We start from the raw sequence: 14,827 nt of genomic DNA, 5'->3' as shown, positions 1-14,827 counted from the left end.
ATCCTATTTTGCTTACATTTTTATTTCAAACCTCTGCAGTTCAGCAGGTTAAATATCATCTTTATAGTTTGCTGTTCATTCTAGAAAAACAATTTTATATTTTCAGTGCATCATGATGTTGCCTCAGGACAGCAGGATGCTCTGTGCATGACTGTATAAATGCAAGAGAATGGTGCATGTAAGTTGTTTTCATGGATTTGATTTGGCTTGGCAAGTAATTGGAAAAACCAGACAGTTATCAAGGTTAAGAGAGTGAAAGAAGTCAGATCAACTTAGTGCAATGAGAGAATTACATGTTTAGTCACAAGAGATTGTAGTACGGTGATTCAGGGAGCTAAGATGAACAACAGAGACATCAGAACCAACATAAACACATGCCCTCCTTTGGATCAGAACTTGGGAGTTGGAAGAAAACAACCATAAAGGAGTGAAATATGGGTTTCTGTAAGAAACAAAAGTTGGGGGTAGAATGACTGAATATCAAATGGACAGAATCAAGATTCAAGGAGATTCCACAAATATGGTAGAAATGCAGGCTAAACCAAGAGAAAGTAATAAGCACTTTTGGATGTTTCAGAGGCCATGGTATGTTGTCATCCCTTCAGTTCTACTTTCATAAAGAGGCTAATACTGCTGTATCGAGAGAGGGCTGGTAAATTCCACAAATTCTAAACCAATTGAATGATTACACCATGTCTGTGTTTTTACCCTATCTATTCATAAAGTACAGATGAATCTGTTCTTGGAAGAATCATCCCTATTTTCACTGATCAGCGTGAACAAATCCTGCAAAACTTTCCAATGGGGCTTCCAGAAATACAATGTACTGAAGTTAAGCCTGCTCCAGGTTTCCCTTTGTTCTCCCTAACCACAACATTTTAAGATACGAGTGGAGGTGTTTCGGAAAAAATTGAATTCAAGGAACTCGTATATCACAACAGGCAAACTGACATGTCAACTGACTAGACAACAGTGGTGGTTGGGTTGGTACTTCATCCATCTCAGGAATGAGGGAAAACCACCTAGAAAACATAAAGAAAACCATATAATCCTCAGGCCCAAACATGTTATTAAAAAGTAATCTTATGATTCCTGGATATGGTAGCATTGTGGTTATGTTACTGGACTAGTAATCTTAGAGGCCTGGACTAATAATCAGAGTCATGAGTTCAAATCCCGCCACGACAGCTGGGGAATTTAAATTCAATTAATTAAGCAAAATCTGGAATAAAAAAAACTAGTATCAGTAATGATGGCCATGAAACTACCGGATTGTGGTTAAAAACCCATCTGGTTCACTAATGTCCTTTAGGGAAGGAAACCTGCCGTCCTTACTCGGTCTGGCCTATATGTGACTCCGGAACCACAGCAATGTGGTTGATTCTTAATCGCCCTCTGAAATGGCCTAGTAAGCCACTCAGTTGTACAATCTCACTATGAAAAGTCATAATAAGAATAAAACCAGACGGACCACCCGGCATCGGACCACTAGGCACCGGATATGAAAATGGCAAACCAAGCCCAGTCGACCCTGCAAAGTCCTCCTCACTAACATCTGGGGACTTGTGCAAAATTGGGAGAGCTGTCCTACAGACTAGTGAAGCAACAGCCTGACATAGCCATACTCACAGAATCATACCTTTCAGCCATCGTCCCAAACTCTTCCATCACCAACCCTGGATATGTCCTGTCCCACCGGCAGGACAGATCCACCAGAGGTGGCAGTACAGTGATATACAGTCAGGAGGGAGTGGCCCTGGGAGTCCTCAACATTGACTCTGGATCCCATGAAATTTCATGGCATCAGGTCGAACATGGGCAAGGAAACCTCCTGCTGATCACCACCTACCGTCCTCCCTCAGCTGATAAATCAGTCCTCCTCCATATTGAGCACCACTTGGAGGAAGCACTGAGGGTAGCAAGGGCACAGAATGTTCTCTCAGTGGGGACATCGATGTCCACGACCAAGGGTGGCTTGGTATCACCACTACTGACTGAGCTGGCCGAGTCCTAAAGGACATAGCTGCTAGACTGGGCCTGCAGCAGGTGGTGAGCTGAACCAACACAAGGGAAAAAACCTACTTGACCTCGTCCTCACCAATCTACCTGTCGCAGATGCATCTGTCCATGACAGTATTGGTAGGAGTGACCACCGCACAGTCCTTGTGGAGACAAAGTCCCATCTTCACACTGAGGACACCATCCAACGTGTTGTGTGGCACTACCACCGTGCTAAATGGGATAGATTCACAACAGATCTAGCAGCTCAAAACTGGTCATCCATGAGGCGCTGTGGGCCATCAGCAGCAGCAGAATTATATTCCAGCACAATCTGTAACCTCATGGCCCAGCATATTCCTCATTCTACCATTACCAACAAGCCAGGGGATCAACCCTAGTTCAATGAGGAGTGTAGAAGAGCATGCCAGGAGTGGCACCAGGTGTACCTAAAAATGAGGTGCCAACCTGGTGAAGCTACAACTCAGGACTACATGCATGCTAAACCGTGGAAGCAGCATGCTATAGAGAGTTAAGCGATTCCACAACCAACGGATCAGATCAATGCTCTGCAGTCTTGCCACATCCAGTTGTGAATGATGGTGGACAATTAAACAACTAACGGGAGGAGAAGGCTCTGTAAACATCCCCATCCTCAATGATGGCGGAGTCCAGCACGTGAGTGCAAAAGACAAGGCTGAAGCGTTTGCAAACATCTTCAGCCAGAAGTGCCGAGTAGATGATCCATCTTGGCCTCCTCCCGATATCCCCACCACCACAGAAGCCAGTCTTCAGCCAATTCGATTCACTCCATGTGATATCAAGAAACGGCTGAGTGCCCTGGATACAGCAAAGGCTATGGGCCCCGACAACATCATGGCTGTAGTGCTGAAGGCTTGTGCTCCAGAACTAGCCGCACCTCTAGCTAAACTGTTCCAGTACAGCTACAGCACTGGCATCTACCCGAAAATGTGAAAAAATGCCCAGGTATGTCCTGTCTGCAAAAAGCACGACAAATGCAATCCGGCCAATTACCGCCCCATCAGTCTACTCTCAATCATCAGCAAAGTGATGGAAGGTGTCGTCGACAGTGCTATCAAGCGGCATTTACTCACCAATAACCTGCTCACCGATGCTCAGTTTGGGTTCCACTAGGATCACTCGGCTCCAGACCTCATTACAGCCTTGGTCCAAACATGGACAAAAGAGCTGAATTCCAGAGGTGAGGTGAGAGTGACTGCCCTTGACATCAAGGCAGCATTTGACCGAGTGTGGCACCAAGGAGCCCTAGTAAAATTGAAGTCAATGGGAATCAGGGGGAAAACTCTCCAGTGGCTGGAGTCATACCTTGCACTAAGGAAGATGGTAGTGGTTGTTGGAGGCCAATCATCTCAGCCCCAGGACATTGCAGCAGGAATTCCTCAGGGCAGTGTCCTGGACCCAACCATCTTCAGCTGCTTCATCAATGACCTTCCCTCCATCATAAGGTCAGAAATGGGGATGTTCACTGATGATTGCACAGTGTTCAGCTCCGTTCGCAACCCCTCAGATAATGAAACAATCCATGCCCGCATGCAGCAAGACCTGGACAACATCCAGGCTTTGGCTCATCAGTGGCAAGTAACATTCGCGCCAGACAAGTGCCACGCAATGACCATCTCCAACAAGAGAGAGTCTAACCACCTCCCCATGACATTCAACGGCATTACCTTCACCGAATCCCCCACCATCAACATCCTGGGGGTCACCATTGACCAGAAACTTAACTGGACCAGCCACATAAATACTGTGGCTACAAGAGCAGGTCAGAGGCTGGGTATTCTGCAGCTCGTGACTCACCTCCTGACTCCCCAAAGCCTTTCCACCATCTGCAAGGCACAAGTCAGGAGTGTGATGGAATACTCTCCACTTGCCTGGATGAGTGCAGCTCCAACAACACAAGAAGCTCGCCACCATCCAGGACAAGGCAGCCCACTTGATGGCACCCCATCCACCACCCTAAACATTCACTCCCTTCACCACCGGCGTGCCATGGCTGCAGTGTGTACCATCCACAGGATGCACTGCAGCAACTTGTCAATGCTTCTTCCACAGCACCTCCCAAACCTGCAACTTCCGCCACCTAGAAGGACAAGAGCATCAGGCACATGGGAACAATACCACTTGCACTTTCCCCTCCAAGTCACACACCATCCCGACTTGGAAATATATCGCCGTTCCTTCATCGTCGCTGGGTCAAAATCCTGGAACTCCCTTCCTAACAGCACTGTGGGAGAACCTTCACCACATAGACTGCAGCGGTTCAAGAAGGCGGCTTACCACCACCTTCTCAAGGGCAATTAGGGATGGGCAATAAATGCTGGCCTCGCCAGCGACGCCCACATCCCATGAACGAATAAAAAAAAAATTTGCCAGTGCAGATTCTACTAGTGTGTGTTTTAGTCGTGACCTTTGTGCCATAGGAACATGAAGGTCAGCTGCTTCTACTCTCGATTCCAGGAAAGCAACATACCAGCCAATAAACTGGCAAGAAGCTTGGAACACCATTGCTCATTTATTAAACTTGTTACCTAAAATAAAATCAGAAGGTACAGGAGATGAATAATTTTAATCACTATTTTCAACGTAATAGGAAAAGTATGTACCTAATCAGTAAATAAAGAAAAATCACACTAAGTCCATTTTTTAAAAGTAATAACCCACACTATGTACACTTTTTAAAAGGAGCTTATACGGGTAGTCATGCACTCAAGAACATTGGGTTGGTTTACCTTTAAAAGTAGCTCCAAAAAGGGATGTAGATCATTTATTAGGGATGGGCAATAAATGCTGGCCTTGCCAGCGACGCCCAGATCCCATGAACGAATAAAATTTTTTATAGTTATATAAAGTATAGGACATATTTCAAATTTTATTATATATCAACAATCATTTTGTATGCAACAAAAATGTTTCACTTCTACATTGTGGCTTCTACTTTGATACACGATGAAGCTATTCTCCGTTTCTTTCTTGATCTCCTTTGTTTTTTCTCTTTATTTGGTTGTTGTGGTGGTTGGACCTTCTTCTTTTTCAGACAACTGAGAGGATTAGGGCCCCCTTTTCTTTTGCGTTTTTTGCGCCTAGGTACGGATTCCTTCACCAGGCCCTGCTCTTCTTTCAAGTGCTGGATTGTCTGTTGCTGATGTACAGGGACAAACTGATTACCATGCAAAACCTGTATTTGTGCAATTGATTTGGGGGAAGGTTTCTCCAGGACCATAGTGTTCTGTATAATGTACATCAGAGGGACTCCTGGCAACTTCTTAATTTTCACTGTTAACTCTTGATCCTGTTAAAACAATTTAGAAGCATTTAATAAACATATTAACACTACAACAAAGGAACTATTCAGGGGTAGAAATTAACTGATAACCAGTTAGTCTACTTAATCATTAAATAGGACAGCCTGCATAAAATCTCCCATCTCTAAACTTGTATCGATCCTTAGAAGGTAAATGTGTGCTACATTTAACATGTAGACAGAGTCTGGTTTCATTACTGTTGGTTGTGATCTCTTAGTGGGAAAAATTAGATTTTATTTCAGAATATTTCCATGTATTTGCTTTATGGGGTATTTTCACAGGAAGAAACAAGAAACGATCTGAGCCATTAACATTTATAATTATAACAATATTAGAATACCCTGGGGCTCATGTGAATTGAATGAAATGAGGAACAAGACAACTTAGGAACTGACACTGCAATAGTGTCTCCTGTTTGCAGCACATGGTCCCAAATAGGACCTGAATATGTATCCACCAGTCCCCACCACTTACACAGTCCCTGTCTATCCCAGACAGCCGCCTATATCAGGCAAATGGCACTAACCATTTCCCATTACCAATTACAAAGGCATATTAAGCGGGCTGGCAATTTTGGGCAGTTCAAGCAGTTGTTTGGTCACCTTCCATCCGCCCTGCAGTACTGTTGTCATGTATTTGAAACACCCCCTTATTAAGTATTAATTTTTGAAAGATATTCACAAACACAGCGGCAGCGGTTCAGGAACTTTGAAATTGACCAGGCCAGGGTGGTCTCATTTTTATTATTTGGTTCAGCTGAGTGGAATTACATAGAATGTACAGTACAAAAACAGGCCATTCAGCTCAACAGGTCCATACCAGTGTTTGTGCTCCACACGAGCCTCTTCCCTCCTTACTTCATCTAACCCCATCAACATATTCTTCTAATCTTTTTTCCTTAAGGGTTTATCTAGCTTCCCCTTAAATGCATTTATGCTAGTTGCCTCAACTACTCCTTGTGGTAGCAAGTTCTATATTCTAACCAGAAGTTTCTCCTGAATTCCCTACTGGATTTATTAGTGACTATCTTATATTTATGGCCCTCTAATTCTGGTCACCCCTGCAAGTGGAAAAATCTTCTCTATATTTACCCTATCAAACACTTTCATAATCTTAAAGACCTCAATCAGGTCATCCCTCAGTCTTCCCTTTTCTAGAGAAAAAAGAGTCCCAGCCTGTTGAGCCTTTCCTGATAAGGATATCCTCTCAATTCTGATATAATTCTTGTGAATCTTTTTTGCACCCTCTCCAATGCCTTCTATAATCCTTTCTATAAAATGGAGACCAGAACTGTACACAATACTCCGAGTGTGGTCTAACCAAGGTTCTGTACAAGTTTAATATAACTTCTCTGCTTTTCAATTCTATTCCTCTAGAAATGAACCCCAGTGCTTGGTTGGCTTTTTTTAATGGCCTTATTAACCTGCGTCACTACTTTTAGTGATTTGTTCCTCCAACCCATTTAGATTCTTATTATCCAAGCAGTATATGGCCTCCTTATTCTTCCTACCAAAATGTACCACCTCACACTTAACTATATTGAAATTCATTTGCCAATTACACGCCCATTCTGCAAGTTTTCTAATGTCTTCCTGTATGTCGTCGCAGTCCTTGGTGTTGACTGCAAATTTTGAAATTGTACTTCCGATTCCAGAGTCCAAATCGTTTATGCAAATGGTGAACAACAGCACCGATCCTTGTGGAACACCACTTCCCACCTTTAACCCCTACCCTCTGTTTTGTAGCCAACTTGCTATCCATTCTGCTACTTATCCCCTGACCTAGTCACGAGTCTAATATGCAGTACCTTATCAAAGGCCTTTTGAAAATCCAAATATATTACATCTACTGCATTACCTTTGTCTACCCTTTCTCTTACTTCTTCAAAGAATTCATTAAGGTTGGTCAAGTATGATTTTCCCTTTTGAAATCCGTACTGACTATTCTTTATTATATTTTCGGTTGCTAGATGTTTTTCTATTACATCTTTGAGTAAGGATTCCATTATCTTTCCTACCACCGACGTTAAGCTAATTGGTCCATAGTTCCCTGAACTGTTCTATCTCCCTTTTTAAATATAGGAATCACATTAGCTGTCCGCTAGTCCTCTGGTACGATTCCCATTTCTAATGAATTTTTACATTTTTGTAATAGTGCCTCTTCCCTAACTTCTTTTAATAGGTGTGGAAGCAATACATCCGGACCAGGGGTTTTATCCTCTCTAAGTTTGGATTAGTTTATCAATTATCTCCCCCCTTTCTATCCGAAATGTCCTTATACCTTTTTTGATCTCTTCTTCTAATGTCATGCCCACCATGTTAGTCTCCCTGGTAAATACTGAGGCAAAGTAATAATTTAATATTTCTGCCATTTCACTGTCATTACCTGTGAGTTTATCTTGTGTATCACTTAGTGGCTCTATCCCTATCCTGATTTTTCTTTTGTTATTTATGTGTCTGTAGAATACTTAACTATGTATTTTTATATTCCATGAAAATTTAATTTTGTAGTTTCTCTTTGACTTCTTTCCTAACATTTTCGTATTCCCTTTTCTCATCCTCTCCTTTGATGTCTATGTACTTAGTGTACACCTTTTTCGTTTGGTTTCAATTTTGCTTGTATTTTCTTATTCATCCATAGTGTGTCATTACTGGCTAGTTTATTCTTGCTTTTTAGTGGGATATATTTCTCCTGGGGTCTACTGATCACTATTTTAAATGTCTCCCACTGCTGTTCTATTTCTTTCTTTGTTTAAAGTAAATTTTTCCAGTTTATTTTCCCAAATTCCATTTTCATCCCCTTAAAATCAGCTTTTTTCCAAACTTACTACTTTGGTCTTTGTCTTACTTATGCCCTTCTCAATCTTTATTTTAAACGTTATTATCTTGTGATTGCAATTGCCTAGGTGTTCCCCAACACTTACTTCTTTTATCTGTCCTGGTTCATTTCCCATTACTAGATCCAGCAGTGCTTTCTCTCTTTAAGACAGCGTAGTCTGTACCGGTATAAATATTACGTGGCTTGGAGATACATTAATACGAGGCAGCAGCATCAACTCAATCTCTTTGGTTTCGGGCTTGTAGAGAACGTTACTTTTGAACAGCCTGATTTTAAATTTTATTTACAATACCAATTTATACCGGCCAGCGCGTATAGTAAGCAAGTCGCATTCGCATGAAAGCGCCCACTATAAGCAGTGGGGACTGTATTGTCTTATTTGTTCCAGCTCTGCATGTTCTTCTCTTATGACAGAATATAAACTTGACTAACATTTATAGTAATAATGGCAGTAAAATATATCAGAGGAAGATAAACACCAAAATGGACTGGTTAGGCTGAACACCCTGTTTCCATGTTGTAATTTGTATGTAATTCGATGACAAACTTAAGCATGTGCACAGGTGACCTGCTCCCAGATCCCTACCAACACTACTAGAGGATGCACAAGAACATCTGGGATAAGTACTCTGATTACTTATGCCCTACTTGCCATCGATCTCAAAAACAATCAAAATCTGCATTCTACCACTCTATGGCATTGGGACTGCAGACATGTTATGCTGCTTTTATATTTTACCTGGGTTATTTAAGCAAGCACTTCTGGCTTAGGGTAGTTCTTAAAGATTGCAATATCACTTTTTGGGGATTTCATAAGAACATAAAGCCCACAGCAAAAAAAGTCCAATTGGCCAATCAAGCCGGCTTCACTCAGAGTCCGTGAATGATTACTGGATCTTCAGAGGACAGGGTTGGTGCCTCACCTATTGATCCTCTACTTTAAGTAACATAAAGTTCCTTCCTCTACTACCTTCAAAGTAAAATCAACTCTATGGAACTGTGCGTATATAATAACATTTGGTCATTCGTCAAACTAAGACCAACCCAACCCCTTTTGATTATCCCGTTTGGGTAATTACATTTGTATTTTTTTATTATTTACAACCAATTTACACAGTTCTCTATTTGTCAGCAATAACTTCATCTGTCAGTTGCTGATACCTACCAATCGACAGAGAATTTACCTAAAAACTGAAGAGTGGAAATATAATTAAAATATAAAGGCCCAGAAATTGCTGGAATGGCACATCTCGCGCTACGTGACGTGAACTGCACTTTTTACCTCACCCTTCAGATCGCACTATATTTGGGCCGTAAATGTGAATTGATAACGGCACAGCGACGTCAACGGGGAATCTGGGACCTCATGAACATCATTCCCAATGGTCTATCTCCTTAACCAAATTTAAGGATACAGCATGAAACAGAGCGAACAACGGAGAGGGAAATAGGGTGAATCAGAATCAGAATCAGAATCAGAGAAATAAAGAGCGAGAAAGAGAATGGATTAAGAGACAAAGAAAAAGAGACAGAAAAGAAAATTAAGAAAAAAATAAAAAAGAACCAGCAGAAGAAAAGTATTTTGTAACCCAGTTGTGTTGGAGAATTGTTGTATTGATCCTTGAGAAGTTAATAATGAGTGAATGGCAGGGTAGGTGTGCGAAATGTACAAACATTCTTACTCATATCCCAAAATAAAGGTCTTTAAAATTATGAAGGGGTTTGATAAGGTAGACGTAGAGAAGATGTTTCCACTGGTGGGGTGAGTCCAAAACTAGGGGTCATAAATATAAGACAGTCACAAATAAATCCAAAAAGGAATTCAGGAGAATCTTCTTTACCCAGAGATTGGTTAGAATGTGGAACTCGCTACCACAAGGAGTAGTGGAGGCAAATAGCATACATGCATTTAAGGGGAAGCTAGATAAATATATGAGGGCGAAAGGAATAGAAGGAAATGCTGATAGGGTTAGACGATGTGCGATGTGAGGCGCGTGTAGAGCATAGACCAGTTGGGCTGAATGGCCTGTTTCTGCGGTGTAAATTCTACGTAACTCTATTTTCTGAAAGAAATCTATCTAATTTGCATTTCTGAGAGCCAAACAGGTATGCATGCTGAAAATTATTGCAGCCCAACACTATAAGGAATGTGGATGGCAAGACTAGCGCAAAAATACTGCCAAGGCAGATTTTTTAAAAGTTTTAAAATCCTCTAGGAACAATTCACTACCTGGAGTGAGACTCCAGGCTTCCTTTGTTCCTTGTAGAATCAGTCTGGGTGGAGTTAAGCAGCAACCAGGGGCAGAAAACACTGGTGGGAGTTGTCTATAGGCCTCCAAAAAGTAGTGGTAATGTAGGGTATGGGATCAAACAGGAAATTAGAGATGCATGTAACAAGGGTACTACAGTAATCATGGGTGACTTTAATCTACACGTAGACTAGCAAAACCAAATTAGCAATAATACTGTGGAGGATGAATTCCTGGACTATGTATGAGATGGTTTTTTAGACCAGTACATTGAAGAGCCAACCAGGGAACAGGCTATCCTAGATTGGGTATTATGCAATGAGAAGGAGTTAATTAATAATCTTGTTGTGCGGGGTCCTTTAGGGAAGAGTGACCATAACATGATAGAATTCTTCATTAAGATGGAAAGTGAAGTAGTCCAATCCAAAACTAGGGTCCTAAATCTAAACAAAAGAAACTACGAAGATATGAGGAGTGAGTTGGCTATGATAGATTGGGAAGCTTCATTATAAGGCATGGCAGTGGATAGGCAATGGCTAACATTTAAGGAACGAATGCATGAATTGCAACAATTATACATTCCTTTCTGGCGCAAAAACACAAAAGGAAATGCAGCCCAACCATGGCTAACAAAAGAAATTAAGGATAGTATTAGATCCAAAGAGGAGTCATATAAAGTTGTCAGAAAAAGTAGCAAGCCTGAGGATTGGGAGCAGTTTAGAATTCAGCAAAAAGGGACCAAGTGATTGATTAAGAGGGGAAAAATAGAGAATGAGAGTAAACTTGCAAGGAACATAAAAGTGGACTGTAAAAGCTTCTACAAGTATGTAAAAAGAAAAAGATTAGTGAAGACAAATGTAGGTCCCTTACCGTCAGAAATGGGAGAATGTATAATGGGGAACAGGGAAATGGCAGAGCAATTAAACAAATACTTTGGTTCTGTCTTCACGGAAGAGGACACAAATAACTTCCCAGAAATGCTAGGGAACCAAGGGACTAGTGAGGAGGAATTAAAGGAAAATAGTATTAGTAAAAAAATAGCACTGGAGAAATTAATGGGACTGAAAGCCAATAAATCCCCAGGATCTGATAATCTGCATCCCAGAGTACTAAAAGAGGTAGCCATGGAAATAGTGGATGCATTAGTTGTCATCTGCCAAAATTCTATACATTATGGAACAGTTCCTGCAGATTGGAGGGTGGCAAATGTAACCCCACTATTTAAAAAAGGAGGGAGAGAGAAAACAGGGAACTACAGACCGGTTAGTCTAACATCAGTAGTAGGGAAAATGCTAGAGTCTATTATAAAGGATGTGATAATAGGACACTTAGAAAATATCAACAGGATTAGACAAAGTCAACATGGATTTACGAAAGGGAAATAATGTTTGACAAACCTACTGGAGTTTTTTGAGGCTGTAACTGGTAGAATAGATAAGGGAGAACCAGTGGATGTGGTTTATTTCGATTTTCAGAAGGCCTTTTATAAAATTCCACATAAGAGGTTAGTGTGCAAAATTCAAGCACATGGGATTGGAGGTACTATATTGTCATGGACTGAAAATTGGTTAACAGACAGGAAACAGAGAGTAGGAATAAATGGGTCCTTTTCAGGGTGGCAGGTGGTGACTAGTGGGGTACCGCAGGGATCAGTGCTTGGGCCCCAGCTATTCACAATATACATCAATGATTTGGATGAGGGAACCAAATGTAATATTTCCAAGTTTGCTGACAACACAAAACTAGGTGGGATCGTGAGTTGTGAGGAGGATGCAAAGAGGCTTCAAGTTAATTTAGACATGTTGAGTGAGTGGGCAAATACATGGCAGATGCAGTATAATGTGGATAAATGTGAAGTTATCCACTTCGGAAGGAAAAACAGAAAGGCAGAGTATTATTTAAATGGTAATAGATTGGGGAATGTTGATGTACAAAGGGACCTGGGTGTTCTTGTACACCAATCACTGAAAGCAAACATGCAGGTGCAGCAAGCAGTTAGGAAGGCAAATGGTATGTTGGCCTTCATTGCAAGAGGATTTGAGTACAGGAGCAAGGATGTCTTACTGCAGTTATACAGGGCCTTGGTGAGACCACACCTGGAGTAATGTGTGCAGTTTTGGTCTCCTTACCTAAGAAAGGATATACTTGCCATAGAGGGAGTGCAACGAAGGTTCACCAGACTGATTCCTGGGATGGCAGGACTGTCGTATGAGGAGAGATTGGGTCGACTCGGCCTGTATTCACTCGAGTTTAGAAGAATGAGAGGGGATCTCATTGAAACATAAAATTCTGACAGGGCTAGACAGACTGGATGCAGGGAGGATGTTTCCCCTGGCTGGGGGGTCCAGAACGAGGGGTCACAGTCTCAGGATACGGGGCAGGACATTTAGGACTGAGATGAGGAGAAATTTCTTCACTCAGAGGGTGGTGAACCTGTGGAATTCTCCACCACAGAAGGCTGTGGAGGCCAAGTCACTGAATATATTTAAGAAGGAGCTAGATAGATTTCTAGACACAAAAGGCATCAAGGGGTATGGGGAGAGAGTGGGAATATGGTATTGAGATAGAGGATCAGCCATTTATTGAATGGCAGGGCAGGCTGGAAGGGCCAAATGGCCTACTCCTATTTTCTATGTTCCCTTTCTGGGCCACCAAGGTTAAGTTTCATGTCAGGACCATCAATCACATTGTTAACAGGGTCCTCACAACATGACTTACCAGCCCTAAATGGCAGCAGCAAGATTAATTCATATTTACAGCACAAATCCAGCAATTTCATGACATACAGTTAATTTCAACTGAGGGGGTCACGGCGATGTTGCAATTTTTTCTGTTTTATCTCGGCTAACGGCAAATCGTCCAGCAACTCATGGAGAATCGGAACTCATGGCTTATCTTTTCTTTGCAACAAACTGCTGAATTTTCACAAACTATTAAGGGCGAGCGCTGTGAAGTCGTCATTATTTTTCCAGCAATTTCTGGGCCAATGATTAATGATGTGTACAAAATGCATACCGTAACCATACCATAAATGTGTTTTTTTTTAAAGTTACCTGTGTGGCCACAAAGTAATGATGAAGGTTATTGTTTTCAACCATCGACAACAGACACACCGAGGCACCTACTGGCTTTTTGAAATGTGGACAATTTCTAACTTGAAATCGTTGAGCAATCAATTTTGCACCGTACAATTCTTTTCCAAGCGATTCCAGCTCTTTAAGGACGCAACTAGAAAATAAGAAGTACAAGATTTGTTTTTACTCTTCATGCACAGCAGTCCCAGTTGATAATTTTGAAAGAGATTAATCTGGAAATAAGGAAGGCTATCCTAAACCAAAAACAATTTGCCACATTAACATCAATCTAAAACTATTTGCTGGTGCCAGTTGGATGCAAACACTTACGATGTTGTACACAGCTGTACTTCTCCCATCAAATACTTGGGCATCTGCTCTTTGATCTGGATTTTATTCTTCAATGCGGCCTGACAAAACGTCCCATCAAGAAGGATTTGGAAAGGTTCGCGGAATCCATAGTTATGCTTGTAAAATGCAAGAAGTTTTTTTGCGGTTTTCTGTCGTTTAATTTTCATTTCCGGATCAAGCAAAAGAAACGTTCAGAATGTACACGCGTTAATTTTTTTTAAAACAACCTTCCAGCCTCAGCTCCTCTCTCTGCTCTCCTATCCTATCTCTTTCCCTCTCTCTTCTCTCCCTCTCTCCCCCCGGGAGCCGCGGATCCTCCAGTGATGAGTTTATCGCCTCGCGCGCCGCTCCTCAGAACGTTGGCCCGGATACGCGCGCGCAGAGTCGCAGCCGCCGCTTCCCCCGACACAAAGCGCTGCATCAACCGCTTGGCTCATTTTTATATATATAAAAAAAGCAAATCCAATGTTTTTAACCGTGAAATCAATCACCTTCAGTGCTGTTTGAAGTTAGGAGTGAATAAAACCAGTCAAACTCATTGCAAAAAACACACCGGGTTGGGTTTTATTTAAGAGGATGAGAATTGTCAAAAGAGGCAGCACATTTTAACCGGAATAAACCACTTTTAATTTGATCTTAAAATAAACACTTATGTTCTAGCTGTTTTTGGTATTCCAATTTCCCAGACGTTAAGGGCTCTCCCCCCGCCCCCGGGACCCCGTGTTTCCAGCGGACACGTTTCCCCCGCGCTCCCGGTTCCGGTTCTTTCTGATCGAAGATGGCGACTCGGAGAGAAGGAGGTTCCGCGGCGGCGGCGGCAGCAGCGGCGGCGCTCGACTCTCCCGTGAAACAGGTTCAGATCGACGGACTCGTAAGTAAAGACACCCGGGCGGGAAAACTCGGGAGTGAAACGGAGCTAAAGACTCAGCTGGTTCCCGCGGAGCCGCTGTCGGCGGCGAGAGGTCCGCGCCCG

At 42.1% G+C, this 14,827-nt stretch overlaps 2 protein-coding genes across 2 annotated transcripts in view; one reads left to right on the top strand and one right to left on the bottom strand.

Annotated features, from left to right (window-relative positions):
- Positions 1-4,879: 4,879 nt before the first annotated feature.
- utp23 (UTP23 small subunit processome component) lies at positions 4,880-14,242 on the bottom strand. The gene is made up of 3 exons (XM_067980768.1): positions 13,834-14,242; positions 13,483-13,657; positions 4,880-5,329 (listed from the first exon to the last, which is right to left on the bottom strand). Exons 1-3 carry the CDS (start codon positions 14,019-14,021, stop codon positions 4,958-4,960), a joined length of 735 nt encoding a protein of 244 aa, XP_067836869.1. The 5' UTR covers positions 14,022-14,242; the 3' UTR covers positions 4,880-4,957.
- Positions 14,243-14,613: 371 nt separating this feature from the next.
- Positions 14,614-14,827, top strand: part of LOC137317410 (eukaryotic translation initiation factor 3 subunit H) — a 160,282-nt gene continuing 160,068 nt past the window's right edge. The window contains exon 1 of the mRNA XM_067980763.1: positions 14,614-14,725. Coding sequence (XP_067836864.1) covers positions 14,633-14,725 — 93 coding nt within the window. The 5' untranslated portion in view covers positions 14,614-14,632. The remainder of the gene's footprint in view (positions 14,726-14,827) is intronic.

The sequence above is a fragment of the Heptranchias perlo genome, chromosome 3 (genome assembly GCF_035084215.1).
Source record: "Heptranchias perlo isolate sHepPer1 chromosome 3, sHepPer1.hap1, whole genome shotgun sequence".
In the NCBI taxonomy this organism is placed as follows: domain Eukaryota; kingdom Metazoa; phylum Chordata; class Chondrichthyes; order Hexanchiformes; family Hexanchidae; genus Heptranchias; species Heptranchias perlo.
Note: the sequence above shows the minus strand (reverse complement) of the source record. Positions and strands in the feature narration are given on the sequence as shown.

Excerpts from the sequence above, each read along its gene's own strand:
- utp23 (XM_067980768.1), bottom strand. The coding sequence starts at position 14,021 with ATGAAAATTAAACGACAGAAAACCGCAAAAAAACTTCTTGCATTTTAC. Across the intron at positions 13,658-13,833 it reads GTACAGCTGTGTACAACATC|TTGCGTCCTTAAAGAGCTGG; the intron begins GTAAGTGTTTGC and ends CTTATTTTCTAG. Across the intron at positions 5,330-13,482 it reads ATTACTTTGTGGCCACACAG|GATCAAGAGTTAACAGTGAA; the intron begins GTAACTTTAAAA and ends TTGTTTTAACAG.